The sequence below is a fragment of the Lissotriton vulgaris genome, unplaced genomic scaffold (genome assembly GCF_964263255.1).
Source record: "Lissotriton vulgaris unplaced genomic scaffold, aLisVul1.2 SCAFFOLD_613, whole genome shotgun sequence".
NCBI classification, from domain to species: domain Eukaryota; kingdom Metazoa; phylum Chordata; class Amphibia; order Caudata; family Salamandridae; genus Lissotriton; species Lissotriton vulgaris.
In genome coordinates, this window is record NW_028248661.1 from 23,910 (window position 1) to 44,513 (window position 20,604).

The 20,604-nt window shown below is 41.1% G+C and overlaps 1 protein-coding gene across 1 annotated transcript in view; it reads right to left on the reverse strand.

The window, feature by feature from the left end:
• Positions 1–1,013: 1,013 nt before the first annotated feature.
• The window catches only part of LOC147663867 (embryonic protein UVS.2-like), a gene marked incomplete at its 3' end in the record, with an annotated part of 102,407 nt that continues 82,816 nt past the window's right edge, over positions 1,014–20,604 (reverse strand). Inside the window, exons 9-12 of the mRNA XM_086950138.1 lie at positions 13,521–13,642; positions 3,573–3,798; positions 1,830–1,948; positions 1,014–1,236 (exon numbers count right to left, since the gene is read on the reverse strand). Of these exons, the coding sequence (XP_086806264.1) occupies positions 1,014–1,236; positions 1,830–1,948; positions 3,573–3,798; positions 13,521–13,642 (690 nt within the window). The remainder of the gene's footprint in view (positions 1,237–1,829; positions 1,949–3,572; positions 3,799–13,520; positions 13,643–20,604) is intronic.

The window sequence follows — 20,604 nt, forward strand, 5'->3', positions numbered from 1 at the left end:
TGTGTCCTTCAACACATATCTACTATCAAATTGTACTATGGGAGATGAGGCTCGTTATTAATTGCCACTAGTGCATTTGATGCATGTCACTACCACTAGAGTTAGATGGTGGGAGAAGAGGCTACTGATTAATTGTCACTAGTGCCCTTGACATATGTCACTACTAGCATGGTTAGATGGTGGGAGATGAGGCTATTTATTAATGGGCACTAGAGACCTTTGTTATGGATATCATCTGGAGATGTGAAAGGGTCCAACAGTGGCCCAAGCTGTGTTTGAAAGTGTATATGAACCCCACACACTGACTTCGGGAGGGAGTAAGTGGAAACAATTTCAGAGCTCTCAGGAATTCAAGAAGGTTATTTTTTTATAAAGTAAACATGTATGTGTTTGTTGATCCTTTTCTGGTGCTACCACTCCAATCTCATTCACTTACCGAGTGGTGCTTATTGGTCCGACACGAGCAATTCTCCACATGCTGACCTTGAATGCTGAATATTTAACGTCAATTTACACTTGCATATCATAGTTTCTCTGCCCCAACTCCCATATTTATAGAGTCTTGTTCCCTGATCTAAATTGCGCAATCCTGCACTAAATGACATCACATGCGATAGTCAAGGAGGACTTATGCAATGTAAGTTATCAGGTGTTAGAACTTTGTTTGAGTATTGGTGGACATGTGAGTGGTTTGGCCTTCCAATGCACTAGGGTCACACACTTGCATCCATTCCATGTACAGTTTGTATAAATATCTTCCATTGATCCCTGTGGTTAAAGGGTGGACTACAGGGACATTTAGTGGTCTTTGTATACGTTTTATTCTTGACAGAGAACTTGGTATATCCAAGCAGGCTCAGCATCCAGAGGGTACAGGCTAACCCCAAGCACAGAGCAAATGCCTGGGTGCAACACAGGCCTTCTGACACTTCTTCTCAGATAAGAACAAACACCTCCTTAATGAACCTTAGTGATGAAGAGCCAATGGATAACTTTACCGTAGATAAACTTACCAAAGGTGTAGGTGGCCTGGAATCCCTTCATATTCATTGACTCATCACTGTGGAACTGGAGCAGAAGGGAGCTCCCGGTGGAGGTCACTGGTGGGACTAGGCTGGATCCGCAGTATTTGCCAATAAGCGGGGAGGTGGTCTTGGCTCCATCGAAAATAGACAAGGAGTCATAGGCGCATTCAAGATAAGATTCAACGGCAAAAGATGTGAATGTCAATGAGACCTGCAAGGCATAAAGAAGTATGTGTTAGCCCTTAAATGATACCTCTGTCAAGCCAGCAGTAGACAGTGTGCCATAAGGAAGAAAACTATGTGACAGTCGTTTCTGGCCATCTCTATCATTCCAGTAGGGGGCAATGTGAGACAATGGAAGATGTATGCAGTGGCTCCTATTTACTATTACTGTCCTGCCACCAGGAGGCAGTGTGACATAAGGAAGCAGAAGTATGTGTTGGCCCCTATTTACCATTACTACCTTACCAGTAGGGCGCAGTGCGACATAAGGAAGGAGAAGTATGCGTTGGCCCTTATTTACCATCACTGTTACACCAGCAGGGGGTTCTAGAGCTCTTATATATACACAGTTCAGTGCCTAAACACCTTAATCACCCAGAAGTGACATATAATCACCTGAGTGGAATGGCAAGCTAGGAATTTTTTTTAAACAAGTCTTTGATTCCCTGTTCTGGAAAATCATGATGCCATACCGCCGTCAAAGGCCGAAACCTAAGAGGAACTTCCTAATTCCAGGGCCTACCTTGCGTGTGCTCTTATTACGTTCTTATTGTCAGTACATTGGGTAGCTGTGGCACTTACCTTGTATCCAGCTGGAGCCACGAGGTAGAAACCACAGTCCATATTGGGATAGTAATCATTGGGGTAGTAGGGGGATGAGACGGTGCCAGCAGAGCTGGTGAACGTGCCACCACAATTTACTGTCAAATAAAGGAAAACATAATCTTAAGTACTCTGCAGCATAGAGTTCTGGACACAAGTTTGCAATGTCCCCACGCACACACAAAAGAACAGCTCTGCTTCAGCCCTTCAACAACAACTGTGTGCCAAATTAGAGCCAAGAGTAAGGTTCCGCCTGAGGCCCCCTGCATGCTGTTTGTACCTCAGCTCACGTGTCCCCAAAGTAGTGGTCCATGGCAAGTAATTGAAGATATTAGTGCACATCTGGGAACCAGCTGCATAAAGTCTTGGGGTCCCAGTCAGAGAGTAAGCATTTTCTGTCAGGATAGGGAATAATAGAGCTCATGTCAAGGGAGCTGTTCTGCATCTAGAGGACCCCTTCGATCAGAGATCCTTGTTGGTATTCTCCCACGTCACTTACTGTTTGTGTGCCCATATATTTTGTGCACAGTGTGAGCTTTGCCAACCCCGATCATCAGTGGGTAAGATTCCACAGGCCGCGAGATCAGAAACAAAGCACCACTAATTCTTGTACCACTCCACCCCTTACCCAGACTCAATGGGATTTTGTCAGTCTAGTGGGCCCACAACATCTCCTTGTATTCCGTGGTTAGACCTCGATTGATTCTGAGAGACAAGCACTTTCTGCAGTAAACCTTAAGCCAACATGCCAAGAGATCCTGGGAGCACAGGTCACTGGGTCCCAACAAGAGGCCTTTGCGTCCTCTCTCTCCCGTCTGAGAGTGGCCTGACATCTAGGACCGTAGCATTGATGTAGGAGGTCTTTGCGATCTCCCTCTCCTGACCGAGAGTGCCCCAACACCAAGGACCATCCCATTGCCATAGGATGCCTTTGCGACCTCCCTCCCCGACTGACAGCGACCAACACTGAGGACTGTACCATTGCTGTAAGAGCTATATCCCTCCCACCTCCTCTGTCTGAGTGCACCCGACACCAAGGGCCATACCAATGTTGAGGAGGCCTTTACAACCCACTCCCTTTCTGAGAGCGTGCGGACAGGAAGCACCGTACTATTGCTATAGATGGACTTTGCGACCTTCCTCCCCTGACTTAAAGAGCCCCATCACCAAGGACCATACCATTGCAGTAGGAAGCCTTGACGTCCCACCTCCTCTGTCTCAGAGCGGCCTGATACCAAGGACCGTACCATTGCCTTTAGAGGCCTTTACAACCCACTTCCTTAACTGAGAGTGGCCTGACACCAAAAGCCTCACCATAGCTGATGGAGACCTTGCCATCCCACCTCCTCGGTCTGAGAGGACCCAACACCAAGGGCCATACCATTGCTGGTATGGGAGAAGGCCTTAAAATACACTCCCTTGACTGAGAGTGCTCTGACACAAAGGACCTTCATATTGCTATAGAACTCAATGCTACCTCCCTCTCATTACAGAGACCGCCCCACCATCAAGGACTGTACCATTGTTGTAGGAGGCCTTTGCGACCTCCCTCCACTGACTGATAGCACCCGACACCAAGTACCATACCATTGCTATAAGAGGCCTTTGCGACTACCCTACACTGAAGCAGAGTGTTCCGACACTAAGGACCATACCATTGCTGTAAGAGACCTCTACATTCCTCCTCCCTGTATGAGAGCAGCCTGACACCAAGGACCGTACCACTGCTGTAGGAAGCCTTGAACCCATTGGCTGTGATAGAGCTGTCCATCACAAACTCCAGCAACATCTCATTTCCAGAAGAGGTGAATGGCTGGAGCTCTCCGGTCCCACATGCTTTGCTGAGTAAGACTGGGGCTGTCTTATTGTTGCCATCATAAATTGTGAGGTAGTCAGAGGCGCAGTTTGGAGATGATTGGAGATCAAAGGCGTCAAACTGCAGAAGAATCTAGAAGAAAGAGCAGTAAATTAGACAAGCGACCTTCGGAGTGTCTAGAGCTCTCAATCCATCATTTCTTTTAAAACGACCTTATTTTCAGTTTTTTTAAGTTATCCGCATGTTAGACTCAGTCGGTGACTTTGCATTCCTTCTTGGACAATACCTGCACCACTTCACCTCGACTCTTACATTCAGTGACAGCTTCTCTTTACGGCCTCTTTCAGCACCTTCCACCACTTCAGTTGTGTGTTCAGAGACATGACACCCTTATGTTGTCCCTGCACCTCCTGACTCTCATGGTGACTCTGCTTGTAACAAAACCTTTGCTAAAGCTCAGGTACATCTTATGAAGAATTTACAACCTAGGGGCATGTCTATGAAAATTGTGCACTGGGCAGCGCCTCAAGTCATGTTGTTGCACTGCCCTGCATCACAGGGAGAGGGCAGCAATGAGCCGTATTCATCCAATTCGGCAAATTCCTGCCCTCTTCCCCTGTGATGGAACCATTTTGGCAGCCTAGTGTCAGCACAGGCAGGGGTGCCTTCCTGCACAAAAACAATCCTGAGAGGCTTTTTCCACTTTTAATGTGTGCTATGGAATACAGCCGACATAGAACGAGGAATAACCGAGGAGGAGTAGAGATATTTCTCCACGTTATGCCTTCCCTGGGGAGGTGTTCCATTTTGGTGCATTCTGAGGTCTAAAAGTCCTTGTAAATCTGGGAATGCGTCAACATCAATGGGAGTTGCACGGGAACACCCACCGCAAGGTCCATGGAATGTCTACTCAGGGAAGAGTGAGGCATCACAGCAATGTGCGCTGCACTGTGTTACTCCAGATTCATGAAGACACTCAGAGCCACACAAAGTGGCTGAGCGTGGCTTCATGAATCTGTCATAGAGGATTGCGTTGTGCATGTGCCATGTTGCGTGGTGCAAAGATGGTGCAAACCACTCGTAAATATGGATTCTTGATTGCCTATGCTAAGCTGCGGTTTTCCACCAAGACCACGTACTTAAAGGAGTTACCGGGAAGTTAAGCTTGTGTAAGCTTGGAGACACATGGTAAAGTTGGCTCCTCATTAGTGTAGGCCCTAGACCTCTCATGCACTGCCTCTGGATTATCAATAACCTGTGTCCTACCTTTGAATGTGGGTGATGCCCAACAGCAGACTAATGAAAAGAAGAAGGCTGCCGCCCTTCAGAGTAAATCTCACAAACGAGTCCCACACTGGGAAGGGAACCTCATGCTTTGTGCAAGGGTTCAACATTAGAATATAGAGCAGAGAAATATCACGTACAAAAACATTTTAGCCAGAATATTAACTATTGCAACATCCTGAGTATGTATAGCTAAGTATAGATTTACTACTCTCCGCATCATCCTACCTGAAGCCATATATCTATATCTTATCAAGATAAATGTGAAATTAAGTATAGTAAGTCGATACTTACCTGTACATATATTGACCATAACCATATTTTGGTAGCTGCTATATTGACTATGATTTTTTTGTGGCACAATATTTAAAATTCGATACTCTTGTCCAATACACTCAGGGGATAATACCTGTCTCTGATCATCCCAGTATTCTGTCCTGCTACACTTTTCATTAATAATTTAACCCTTACCAATCAATCAATCAATCAAAAATACTTTATTTCGATCTCTGAGGATCAAAAAAGTACACCATAAGGCAAGACAATTACAAACACACAATACAAATAAGACATTTCATTATATATATACGGTCACATCCTATTTACAGTCACAGCAAGATAGATCAGTCAAAGTGCGTCAGTTTTTGTGCAAAAGAGAAGAGTTCACTATAATAGCAGCATGATTGTAAAAATTACATCATTATTTACAATTACGAACTTAATTACTTTTTACCTAGATAAAAAACAATTAGATATTTTTTAAAACGACATTCTTTTAAGAGAAAAATAGGCCAAAACATTATAAGTAGACATTCCAGCCTAATTACAATCACAGCAATATAAGTCGAACAACATACATCTTGATTAATACTAGAAAAACCTTGTCTTGACACCACGGATTTCTTGCTGAAAGTTGAACAAATCAAGTGGTGCTCAAACTATTGCTTTGTGGTTATGGACATAGAGTCACTATATACTAGTATCCATCACCAACAAGGGATGGAAGCCACTAAATAATTTCTTGATCAAAGGGAAGCAGTTTTTAGAGGCCATAATACCATGCTCCTCCAGATGATTGAAATATGTTTGTATAATAATTACTTTCAGTTTCAAAACGTCATTTATCATCACAGCGTGGTGTGGTAATGGGTTTGTGTTTCTCCCCCAGCTATTCATGTTTACATGTTGGCTGGTGGGAGGAACACGGGATCAGAACCACACACGCACAGTGGGGCCAGTATTTAATACACTACTGGAGGTTTATCGATGACGTATTTATTGTCTGGGGTGGCTCGCAAGAACAGGCTCAAGCTTTTGTTGGGGATGTGAATCAAAATGATCGCAATTTAAAATCCACATCTACTGTTACCACGGACTCGGCCGAGTTCCTGGATGTTTTTCTTTTTATTAAAGAAGGGAAACTACATCCCAAGTTACATCGGAAGGTGACAGCGGGTAACTCCATATTACATGCTCGGAGCTCCCACCCTGCTCACACCATTAAGAGCATTCCCTATGGTGAATTCATCCGCATAAAACAAATATGTAGTGACACCGACATTTTAGCCAGCTGTCTCAATGAGTCTTATTTAAGATTCTTGGCACGTGGCTATGGTTCTAATAGTTTAGATCAGGCCTTAATAAAAGTCAATACTAAATCTAGAGAAGAACTATTGCAGCCTAAGTTGCCCATAACAACATAACCTACAACAATAGACCCTATCCATTTGATAACAACTTTCTGCAACCAAGAAAGAAAGATTAGACGCATCCTGTATTCTGAATGGCCAATTATTCTCACAGATAACATCTTAAGACCTATCCTACAGAGATTGCCAAATATCACTTTTAGACGTGCTCCATCCATGAAAGACGCATTGGATAGATCTATGCCAGAAAATAATTTGAAACCTCCATGGTTGTTGAAGTTAGGCTTTCTTAAGTGTACTTCGTGCCGTGCGTGCACCTTCGCTAAAAATGGAACTTACTATCAGTCTGCTTTTAGCGAGAAAAGAATTCCAATTCGCGAGTATTTAACTTGTCGCTCAGAATTCGTGATCTATAAACTCAGATGCACGTGCAACCTAGAATACATCGGAAGCACGAAGCTCCCAGTTAATAAGCGTATTCTTCAGCACATAGTGCTATTGTCAATTCAAACAACAATTATCCTGTGGCACGCCACTTCAAAGCCATGCATAACAACCAGCTTAAAGATCTGGAGTACACAGTCTTAGGCTCTGTCCCTAGCCCTAGTCAAGGTGGGGATCGGGAAAAAATACTGAGGCAAAAGAAGACACAGTTTATCTTATTATTAGATACTCAAGTCCCTAATGGATTAAACATCAATGAAGGGCTTAATAACTTTTTATAAATATTGGATACTTCAAACTATAATATCCTTGTAAGTGGATTTGCTGGTTTTTCCTTCTGAATTTTTGTAAATTAGCGGCTACTGCATTGTAAATTAACTTTGATGCACAAATTGTGTGGACAATGTATGACATTTTTTTTTTTTTTTAACCTCATATTGCGAAAAGAAAGTGGATAAGAAGGTATTCGGGGGAATTGACGGTCTTTCCGTATTGTATACCTTCACTGCCCCGGATTTCTGTTGAAAATCCCAGGGGGAGTTTCCCAGCTGTTACTTAGAACCTGTCAATATTCTCCTCTTTACCTTTATCCAACACAATAATTCCAACGTTCTAGGATGAGCTAGCCCTAGAGCTACTCGGCAGAAATCCAATCCTGCCAGAAAATTATTGTCTCCGCTTTAATCATTGGTAAACAAAAAAAAAAAAAAAAGGAAAAAAGAAAAAAAAAGAAAGACAAAAATAAACGGAAAAGAAGAAAAAGGTCAGGCACAAACCAAGTTGTCACTCAGGAGTAAAGAAGTTTACCCATATCTCCCAATACTGCATTCTTTTTATACTATTCCCTTTCCTATCCAACCTACACACTTTAATAACAGAATTTAACCAGTCCTCATATAATGGAGGTACCGGTTTTATCCAATTTATACAGATCTCTCTTCGTGCTAATAATATCAGCACAAGCATTAAGTTTTCCTGAAGTTTACTTAATCTGATGGTATCTGTACTAATCCCAAAAATAATTAAAGGTGTACTTACAATTATTGGGATTCCCATTAGTGCCGATAGTGTCTTACCAATCTCTTGCCAAAAATGCGCAAGTGCCTGGCAATGATGAAACATATGGATGTCATCTACCTTTTCTTCGCCGCATTTACTGCAAGTTTTTATCGATGCGCCTTTAAAGCTTGATAGCCTCTTTGGAGTCCAATACGCTCTATGTATTGAGAACAGATGATTTCTTTTTAGGGCTGCAGGTTTTACACACGCCCAACATACTTCCGATGATTTTTTCCAAATCATATTTAAATCAATATCTTCGTTAGTAAGCTCTCTTCTCCAAATTTTTTCAGGTATTGATTGGTCTTCTTCTCCAGCTTCAATTAACGCCCAATACCATTTTGATATCTCTTTTTTTATTATAGATTCCTTTGTCATTTCTTCTTCAAAATTTCCTGTATCTGTCATTCCTTTTGGTATGGTATTAGCCCAGCTCTTTAATTGATAATATTTGAACTTCAATACTTTCCCTTCCGTTATTGTGTGTAGATGTTCCCATGATATTAAATCATTTTCACATAGAAGTTGTCCCCACTTTTCAAAACCTAATTGTCTAAGTACACTAGATAATGCATCTTTGAGGCATTCTGGTGTTCCAGGTGAATCCCAAATTGGGGCCATATTACTATGATATGGGATCTTCAAGATGTTTCTAATCTGGGCCCATAGTTTGACCGCATTATTTAGCAGCTTCAATTTTACTTTCTTAAAAAATTTGGGATGGCCAAATTTGAAAAGGAAATAGTCTTCCCCATTTGTAAGATGCTGCAGAAAATTTGGGAATTTACCATGCTTCATTAGCAGCGTTCTAAAGTTTTTGAACTGAAAAGCTCTACAATATTCAAAAATATCAGTGCTTGCAATGCCCCCTTGTTCCTTCCTTCTCCTGAGTTTATTCCATGCAATTCTGAATGCTAAATTGGAATCGTAAGAGGTAGATAGAAAGGGAAGATGGGCAATGGCTAAAATGAGGATAGAGGGTTCCACATTTATGATTGCAGGGTATTATGGCCCAAACATTGATGACCCGGCTGCACTCAAGAAATTATATTCAGAACTACTGACATCCACTGCCCCAATAATTGTAGGAGGAGACTATAACATTATATTGGACCCGACCGTAGACAGGCAACCTCCTTCTAAACAAAGGAATTCACCAAAGATGAGGGAATGGCTGGGGATATACAAAAAAGATCTGAACTTGGTTGATATGTGGATGCAAAAAGGTGAAAAAATATATCCGTTTACTTTCCATAATAAAAAACTAGGACATAAATCTAGAATAGATTTCTTTTTAATAAGTAATTCACTTCGAGATAGGGTTAAAAGTATTGAGCATCAACCAGCACACCTATCGGACCACTCGGCAGTCCAATTAAAACTGTCATTAACACAATGCCTAACACCAACTAGATGGACAATGGATCGATCAATCCTAACAACGGAAGAAAGTGTGGATCAACTGCTAAAAACCACAACTAATTATTTTGCAGACAATGACGAAGAATCCTCCAAAACAATTATATGGGACACATATAAAGCAGTAATAAGAGGACATTTACTCAGTTTGGGAGCACATAAAAATAAGCGAAGGAAAACTGATATTAAAAAACTGGAAGCAGAAATTAAGGAAGCAGAAACACAACTGGGAGCCAGCCCATCATCGGTTTCTAAAGAAAGACTAACTGAGAGGGTTTGTAAGTTAAAAGAGGCTTTAACAGATTACTTGGAGAATATAGTTCAAGAGAAATGGGAGAACAGTAAATTGGCTAAACACGAATATGGGGAAGGCTGTGGGAAAATGCTAGCTTGGAAGTTGAAAACAGACCAGACTAGGAATACTATACTATCTGTATATACCAAAGATCAATCAGCCTTATGTGAAGACGACGCCTCAATAAGACAAGAATTTTCAGACTTCTTCTCAACAATATACAAAGAAGATACAAATTCAACGACTGAGAACATTAAGAAATATCTAGAGGGAATAACTATGCCAAAATTGATGGAAGAGGAAGTTGTTTTCTTAAATAGTGATATACCATCTGAGGAGGTTAGAGCTGCCGTAGGTAGCTTAAAGAAGGGGAAAGCGGCAGGACCTGACGCCCTACCCAATGAATTTTACATAGCCTTAAAAGAGACATTAATCGGTCATTTGACAAAGGTTATGAACAAGATTTATGTGGAGCATGAAAAGATCCCTGATTCGTGGAACGACGCCACAATAAGTCTTATAATAAAACCAGGGAAAAATCCAAAGTCTTGTGAGTCCTACAGACCAATATCATTACTTAATTGCGACTACAAATTGTTTATGAACATAATAGCAAAAAGATTATCAAAGCTAATGCTGAATTTGGTCGATCAGGATCAGAAGGGATTCATAAACGGCAGACAAATTCAAGAAATAACGCATTAATTATTGGCGACAATTGATGTAGCCATATCAGAACAGTTACCCCCCACGATTATCACTTATGACGCGGCGAAAGCCTTTGATCGCGTGAATTGGTCTTTTTTAAATAACATCATAGAGAAAAATAACCTGGGAAGTAATTTTGGTCATATGGTGAAGGAAATTTACACAAACCCTAGAGCAAAAATAATAGTGAATGGGAGTTTGACAAGTAATATCACTATTCAGAGGGGCACGAGGCAAGGTTGCCCCTTGTCTCCATTTCTTTTCAATTTATATATTGAACCTTTGGCTTGCTCGATCAGAAATCATACCCAAATAACACCTTTCAAATATCAAAAATGGACAAAGAAAGTGGCATTATATGCAGATGACCTTATGGTGTTCACGGACAATTACAATAACTCAGAATTAGCAATTAAAGAAACAATGAATAACTTTGGCAAGGTTTCAGGCTACTTGATAAATGTCAGCAAGACAGAGGCAATGAGCTGGAATAGTACCACAAAACCAGCTTTCTCAAAGGAAAAAATAAGATACTTAGGGATCACCCTAACTAAAGATTTGAATAAAATTCCACAACTAAACTTAAACATAGTAGTAAAAGAAATGAGAAGACTTCTTAAAATATGGTCCGGTCTACCACTAAACTTTTTGGGCAAATCAAACGCAGTCAAAATGACCATCATCCCCAAATTCACATATCTTTTTAATATGATTCCGTTGGAGTTTAATAAAGCAGCCCTTAAGAAGATACAAGGAGAGATATCAAGCTTTATTTGGTCGGACATTTTTGCCAGGTTATCTACAGGGGGCCTCTGCTAAACTGTTTTAGTGCCCTGTTTAACAACTATTTATTTTTCTGTTTTTGTTTACTTTTCACTATATGCTGCCATGTACAGATGAATTTCATGAATCATATTTAATATTTATATCGATATTGAATGTCATTGAGGTGGTTGAGACTATGATTTGTTGAACAAATTTGCGGCATAGTACATCCACTTGGAGTAACTCTTTTAACATTTGAAGCTTTTTTTTTTAGAGGTATTTGCCGTATTTGGACAGCATCAGCATATGAACTGTTGTTGCTGTTCTCTATCTAGTAGCAAAAGAATTGTAATCTATTAATTGAACTAATTGATCAAGTTGTGATTTCTAGTACTGGCAATAATTTTCCAAAACAATACGATTGACTGAGTTTTCGTATTGCTTGAACTTCTATTTGAGCCTCATGTGAACAGCTCTACTTTTGCCTTTGTGTTATTGTAGTTTTCTTTAACCACTCATAGTCTGTACATGGTTTATGTTTTATTTGCACTTGATTTTTAACCTCTCAGTCTTTTTTCTGAAGCTGATTGGCTTTTATTTCACATAAAATGGCACAACCTACAGTGGCGCGTCATGTGATCAAGCTCCGCTTGACGGAGCGAAACGCGTCAGGGAGGGCAGCTGCCCGCAATTTGCACAAATAAATAATTTATGACTGCTTGCACCTCATCGTGTTTAATGGCCCGTTATTGAACGTTCTATTTCTGGGGAAGAGGTCGGTACCTGCTTAGTGCCGCTTTAGAATCAGCGGTTCAGGACCTTTTTTCAATATATATATATATATATATAATTCTATTTTTTTTCACACAAGTTACTGCCATTAGCTCATAGAGACCCACCCTGTAAGAGGCGAGAGCTGCAGTGGTCCACAACCGGTGCCAGAACATGAGTATCCGCAGGCCAATTTTATGTGAGGCCCTCTTTTGGCCAAGATGTAAATAAAGAGGACTCATCGGAGTAGACACCTGAAGGATCGCTAGAAATCTAAAAAAATTCTGTTCAATGATTAGGAAATGATTACAGTTAGAACAACCCCAGAGCTCTGCACTATATAAGGTCGCGCCTAGGGTTTTAGTGTTGTAGATTTATAATGCTTGGGCCAGCTTTCTAGATGTGGTTCTCTTATGAATTTTCACAATGCTTGCCGTTTGATATGTCTGGGTTAACTGAGCTTTGACCAATTGTGGGACCCAAATCATGATCTGGGTGAGATAAATACCCAGATAATCAAACTCTGTCACTGATTCTAGCGATTTACTGCCACATACAGATGTTTCTTACATTTCGTCTTCAAGTTAGATGAAAAAAGCATGCATTTTGTTTTGGAGCTGTTTTAGCTCCAAGCCCCGTTCCGAAGAGAATTCCGGAAAATCCTCCAGCAGCAGCTGGAGCCTCTGCGGTGTCTTAGATATGAGTAGAGTATCATCCGCAAATAGGAGAGCAGTGGCCATTGCCCTCCTATTTTTGGAGCATCACAACCATCCCTGCTAAAACGTCTAATGATGTCCAATGACGTCGGTAATGAACAGGGTGAACAGGGTGGGTGCTAATACGCACCCCTGCCTAACTCCTTTATCAATGTGGATCACTTCTGTTAGGGCCCCATTTCACCCCACCTTACTTATGCTGGAGTATTAGCATGAAGTCTGATTAGAATGTTAAGAAGAGGGGCTGGCACTCCCATGTTTTCTAGGACTTCCCACAGTTTTGCTCTTGGTACCATATCAAAAGCGGCAAGAATCCACAAATGTCCATATACTTGAGGGAACTCCTCTGGGATTCCCTCTCACCTTGGTTTACTGCTCCCATGTGACATTTCTTTGAAGCCCAATTTAAACTTGATTAAAGTCTAATTTAGTTGCGCCTTGTAAACCCACTCTTTAAACTTAATTCCATCTACTCTGCAGTGGCAGCACTATTGTAGGTTTCAAGAATGTCTTCTGATTGGTTCTCTGAAGCTCTGTGGTTATAGTACTAACATCATTGGAGAGAACATTCCAAGGACAGATTCTTCTCCTCCCAGCTAATGGACTACTGTAACCATAGTGACCTGCCACAGCAGCTGCCTCTGCCACCTGTTAATCCTGCAGGTACTGACCCAGTGAACTACTCTAAGCACCCCCCCGACAGCTAGGTCTCTTGCAGGAAGAAAACTGTTCTGACTTCATTACCTTATCACTATCAGAAGGCACTCGGATCAGGTAGACACAGTTGACGTTGTTAGGGTGCGAGGAATGGTTATTGGGTGACATCAGGGTGCCGGTTGGGCCAGTGAGCAGAGTGTTGCACAGATCTGAAACCAAATATGAAAATTAAATGTCTTGAAACTGCACATTGACCCTGACACGTAGAACTTCAACCACTCCTACCCAGAATTTCTCAGTTATGTTCACTAGTGTTTAAACAAGCATCTTATATCTCCACCAAGAAGAAGCCCCTTGATCTAGACAATGATCTCTGTGGCTGTTGCATGTCTTCGCAATGATATGAAAGCATGCAAAAGAATATAAGAAGGTACCAACAACTACCCAGGGCACAATGAGATTCAACAAAAACTGCCCTGGTGCAAATAAAACAGCAGTAGGAGGAGGATGTGGTTTCAGAGACATAGATAAAAAAGCAACTCTGCAAAAACAAATTATTTTGCACCAAGAACAAAATCTTTTTATCACTCCACTTTCTCTGTACTGGTCTGTAGTGAGTTATGCATTCAGATCAAAGGAATATACATGGTGTATATGGCTAAAAAGCCAATTAAACCCTAAATTGAACTTCTGAAGTAGTGTGGCTCACTGGTTAGAGGCGGCAGACCCGAGAGCAGAGGACCGCCCGGAACCAGGGTTCGATTCCCGGCGCGGCAGGTTTATGGACCAGGGTCAGCGGACTCGATAATTCTCTCGCCTCGGTGCCCACTCTGATCAGCGATCACACTCGGCAACTCTGGGCATTAGCTTCCCTCATCTTCACTAACGGCCCCACCAGACCGCCGGGGATGCCTGGTCTCACCCTGGAGATACCCATTAAGGGACCATCTCTCAGGAAAGCCAGGAAGGGTTTTGCAGCGGTCGAAGCGCCTTGGGACCCTCCGGGTAAGTAGTGCGCTATATAAATGCCTATACATTTACATTTACATTTACATTTACATAAAGGGAACAAACAGGGGCATAGCAGTACTCTAACATTAAAACTATCTGAAGCACAAACATGAGGAACTAGTTATCATAAATAAGGACATAGTGCTCAGATCTCATCAGGTTAAGAATGGGGAGATTTAGTCAGAGGATAAATGATGGCATTTCGTCAGAAATAAAAAAAAATGCGATCCCACTAGTGGATAGATGGTAGGATCCCATCAGTGAATTGATACTGGGATCGCTGCATGAGATGAATTCCAGGATTTTCTGAAAGGGAAATGAATGTTGACTTTCCAACAGGGTATGAATGCCGGGATAAAATAAGTAGTTCAAAGTTTCAAAGTTTAAAGTTTATTATGATTTGGCTCTCATTGAGGGCCACATAAAATAACATACATATTATCATAACGAAATAAACACAAATTACATACAGCAACAGAAATAACCACTTGTTGTAAACAAATAATGCACTCATCAACATCTCCCAAAATCACATTAATATATGTCTAAAAATTCTTTAAAATATTTAAATATTCTGGAACAGAACATTTCGTTAGGGGGGCAATACAGAGCATGGAAAAACATTTTTATATTCATAATTCCCAATTGTAGACAAATTGGTTTTATCCATTTTTTGCGCAATTGGCGTAATATCGGGCAAATAAACAATACATGGTTAAGGTCTTGAGCAGCATTATTACATAAATTGCATAAGGGAGACACTCCATACCATTTTGCGAGGAGTGTATTAAGTGGAAGCAAATTATGACATAAAAGGTACCATATCCTACGGACACCATGCGGAATATTCCACGTTAAGTATTGTTGTGCTTGTTTAGGTGTATAGGTTAAGACCAGGGCTTCCCTTTCTTTATACTTCTGTTGGGCAAGTATATCCCGCTTATAACATAGTTCCCAGGACCTACTTTTTAACTTTAACTTTAACTCTGATGGAGAAAGAGAAAATAACATACTTTCATCCAGTTCCAGTAGTAAAACAGCTTTTCTGAAATTTTTTACCAGCTGCGAGAACTCATTAAAGTTACCTAAAAGTTCCTTTTTTAAGATTTCACGTAGGGTTCCTGGTTTACCTCTGGCCAGGCATGCTACCCACCTTACAAGAGCAGCCAGCCCTTGAGCCCAGCAGCTTCGCAGTCCGAATTCCAGCCTGCAAGATGATGTGGAGCAGGCTGAATTAAATGAGGAGATTTTCCTTAATACCTTTCCCTCCGTTTTTTGCATAAAATCCCATTGATTTATATCCACCAATTCCATTCCATAAAGGAGGGTAGCAGGAATCTTCGCTCGAAATACCTCCAAACATAAGGAGAAGTGCCTCTTCCCCGTCGCATTATACAAGGAACATAGTCCCCTACCATGGGCCATTGCTTTTCTAGAGTTATTTTCGATATGGGGCTTCTCACTAAGGTTAGAAGATATTATTTTGCCCAGAAACGTATAGGAGTTAACTACCTCAAGTTTTTCTCCGCTTAATGTCCAATTAAAGCTCCTAGATCTGCACTTCTTCTTGCCAGAGATGCACATGATCTTGCTTTTTGAGCTATTAATTTTCATATAGTGTGTATCCGCGAATTCATTCAATGTATGAAGACGATTAGCTAGACCTTTCGGGGTCAGATCTAAAACTAGTATGTCATCTGCATACATTAGAATAGATATAGCAGTCCCTCCAATTACTGGGGCTAGTCCCTCACAATCTGCAACAGCAGTTGGCAAATCGGCCATATACAGGGAAAACAGTGTTGGTGCCAATATACATCCTTGTTTTAAACCATTTCGGGAGGGGATCGCTTGAGAGAGACCCCTTTCTCCGCCTTGTAACACCCTACACCATGTATTCAAATGTAGGGACTTAACTAAGTCCAATAAGTATCCCGGCATACCCAATGCCGCCAGTTTTCTCCACAGCGTCGGTCGGTCGACCCTGTCGAACGCTGCAGAGAAATCTATAAATGCTGCATATATGCCCCCACCACGAACACGAACATATTTGTCTACGATTACCTGTAGCATAGTTAGGTTATCTAGAGTTCCATTCTCTTTTCGAAAGCCTGTCTGTTCCCTAGGTATAATATTATTTAAAAATGCCCACTCTGTTATTAATACTAGTAAAAGTTTAGCAAAAATTTTCCCTATTGCATCTAATAGAGCAATTAGGCGATAATTAGAGGGATTATCACGGTCTCCTTTTTTAAAAATTGGAATCAGGATACTTCCCCGCCAAGAGTCGGGAACTGTTCGAGTTTTGAAACACGCCTGAAACACTGGAAGAAGAATCCTGCTCCAAGTGGTTACGTCTTGCTTGATTATAGACATTGGCAATTCGTCCGGTCCCATAGCCCCGGAAGAGCGCATGCTCTTGATTGCGGTAGCTATGGAATACTCAGTGGGGAGTTCCATTTTAGAATCGATATTACGGTCTGGAACCCATGCGTCACCCCCTGCATCATTGGACGCATATAAGGTGATCACAAATTGGGTCCAGACATCTTCAGTAATAACAGTAGGAGTGGACGTTTTTACAGATCCACATCCTTGTCTTATTATGGACCAAAAATGTCTAGAGTTTTTACAAGTGGATGCCTCTCTTAGATTGATCCATAAAGTATCTTCTTTGTCTCTTTTTAACTTGGCTCTCAATCTCACCCTCCTTCTCTTTAACAGAGCTAACTGTAACCCAATCTCCCCTGATCTATTAAGGTATTGCATCCTAACAAGTTTATTGATCTCTTTATTTAACCTTAATAAAAGACTAGGAGAAAAATATTTCTTTTTATACTTTCCTTTACTCCTGGCCATTTCAGTTACTTTCTGGATGAGCGTTTCCAGGAACATGAATTCCCTACCTTGCCAAGAATCGAGTTCATTTATGAATTGAATGAGGATGTTTTGTACATCCTTATTATGACTGGATCCCCAGTAACATCTACCAGAGTGGCGATTAATAGAAAAGCCTTTGTTCTTTAGGGACCAGCGGTCAGCTTCAGGGGGTAATAATGAGACAGTTAATTTAATAATTTTGTGGTCACTCAAAGGAGTATGAGTGATTACCAAGTCTTTAAAACAAGAGAACGTGTCAAAGTCTGTTATTGCGTAGTCCAAAATAGATTCTCCCCTAGTAGAACCATGTGTATAATTTGCCGGGGAATCAGAAGGCATTCTGCCATTTAGGATAATTCCCTCCACGGCACTGAGCTCCCCGAGAAGAATCTTGCCCCTTTTGTTCGTTTTTATTTTATTAGGCAAGAGAGCTTGGGGAATATTAAATACTTCTTCTTTTACTTTGTTTCTAAACATGTCTAAGGAAGTATTGGACACTTTACAATTTAAGTCCCCCACCAGTAATAAGTGCGGGGGGTCATCCACCTCTAATAACTGCTTTATGTGGGAAAACATACGTTTTAAAACTGACGTAAAATTATCTTCGGGAGGAATGTAGGCATTTAATATTATAAACGAAGACCGTTGAACAACGGGATCCAGGTTAGAGATGGTTATGGATTGGAATAGATTACTCTCATCCTTGTGATGTGAGAATTGCCATTGTATTGTATTGGATAACAGACAAGCAATTCCACCTTTAGCATGGCCCCTTTTAGATGGCGTTGCAGCGGCTTCTAGGATGAAGTAGTCATTCCCTCCATAAGGGAGAGTATCACACCATGTTTCTTGGATACAATACACATCCGCATTCAGAGAAAGAAGATAATCAAATTTCTCCGGGCAATTAGACAAGCCAGCAGCATTCCAAGAAACAATTTTTAAACACTGGTTAAAGATGTGAAGATGGTCGTGGGTTTCTCGAGGTGGTGTTTGAGAGAACTCCCGGTAACCAGTTCCACATCGAAGCGTCTTCAGCTAGAGGGTTATCGGTGCTACCAGATAGGGGAAAGACCTGAGAAACCATACGTTTGCCTCTGGAGAGCCAAATTTTTAGGTCATTATTACATATCGGAAAATCATCCTGTCCAGAGGTCAACTTTGTATTTCTTTCAGTAAGAGAAAGACACAAGTTTTTATTAACAAAAGGTAGCACGTCAATTCCTCTACGCTGAAAGGCTTCTGCTTGTTGAAGGACTAGATTAGCAATTATTTTAGAGTAAAACTTTACCCTTATTCGTTGGCCATTTATGGATCTTATTGGGAGAACTAAATCAATATCGTTTGTTAAGACCAACTTTAAGCTTTCAATTTCCTTAAAGCAGCTAAGTAGCCAAGATATGTTCATTCTTAAATCAGAATCAAGTAATGGAAGAAAATCTAATGACAAAGTATCCACATATGAAATAGTACTTTTTGCTGACTGATGTATTACGTTCCTAGCTACATCTGTCTGAGGCAGAAAAATAGGAGCTATTGGATTAAATACTCTTGTTACTATCGGAGAATGTTTGACATCCACACTTATAGGGTGGGGAACAGGGGCATCAATTACAGATCCAGAAACCATCCTATTCGAAGTTCCTTCAACTGGGGCCTCAATTACTGATCCAGAAACCACCCTATTCGTAGTTACTTCAACTGGGGTATCATTGGAATCATTTAAGATACCTTCCACATCTACCTTATCCGGAATATCGGAAGGTGGGCAATACCCTCTTTCTATAGGAGCAGGCGTTTCAGTTATTATATGTTTTGGAAAAATAATTTGTCTAGGTCTTTTCTTTTTATGTTTACGTATGGGCTTCCCCTTTTTTCCTCTTGTTTTCATTTTGGCAGCTCGAGGAGACCCCAAGAAAACTTCTAGCTCCTTTTTATCATGTACAAAAATGGGAAAAAGATCATGGCCCCCCGTTTGACGTACTTCACTCACATTCTCTTCCTGCTCAACTAGCGATGGTTCCGTTCTCTGGGGCAGGACAGATGAGATGCATAGATTAGGGGACTTATGAATCTCCGCCTCTATAGGTAATCCCAAAGGGGCAATTCCCTTCACTTCAGTAGAGCAATCAACCTCTTGATGCACAGCAAGCGCAGGATTAGCAGGAGAAACAAGAGGCTTAGATTCATTTTCAACATTTTTCACATTTTGTGCCAACAATGCCTGCAGTATTTCAGTAACTGAAGATAAAATACAATCAGAATTTACAGCAAATTTACCCATTAAAAGTAGTATGGAAGACAGAATTTGCTCAAGGGCTATGAGAGACTCAGAGATGGGTTTATCATTTTTTGGATAACTTGAAGATGTGAGGGGACAAATCCCCGATAGATTAAAATGAGGGGATTGTACATCAATCAGCGGAGAAGAATTATCTGTGGATTTAATGGAGGGGGTACTGCTATATAATAGCAGACCAGATGGTATTTCTCCACTGGTCGTTTTATTAACTACTAGGGGAGGTAAAGATATCTTATCCACATATCTTCCGCAGAGTTCAAAGTCAATACTGGTAGCTATAGAGACATCACCCTTATCTTCTTCCAGAGTATCATTCCCCTTAAGAGTATCATGTCTCAAAGATTGCGATATTAACAGTGTATCAACAACAGCCACATGTTCAAGACATGTTGGCAGGTCTGCCACACTAGACTGACTTAGTGACCTTTTCATTTCCACCATAGGGGCCACCTCATTACCTTCTTCCTTATTAGCGCAGGGATTTAATTGCTGTAATTGATCACTATCAGATTTCCTGGAAACTTCAAGGGATTTATTCAAGCTTTTCTCCCAAATTTGTTTTAATTGCATCTGACCTTTCATGATGACACTGTTAGATTGTTTTTTCCTCAAATGACTCGGACCGGCTATTGTACCGTGATTTTCCATTACAACCTTCCCGGACCGTAATGTCTTAGCTTCCATAGTACCGTAAATAATAACAGAGCCTACAATAAAACTCCCAGTCTTATAAAAACACTGTTTAAAAATAATATAAATATACAAGAAGTGAAATGGGAGAGAAACTAACAGTTCAAATACTTCGTGGCTATATTTCTATCGGCGTATTAGCATTACCTTGGAATATGATAACTCGGACTAGTATCTATAAGCTTACGACTGAACAGTCAAGATACCAGGGCCCAGCCCAGCCTACCTCGGCCACAGAGGGCCCGCCCTTTGCCCGGGCTTAGCCCGGCGACGCCCGCGCGCGTCCCG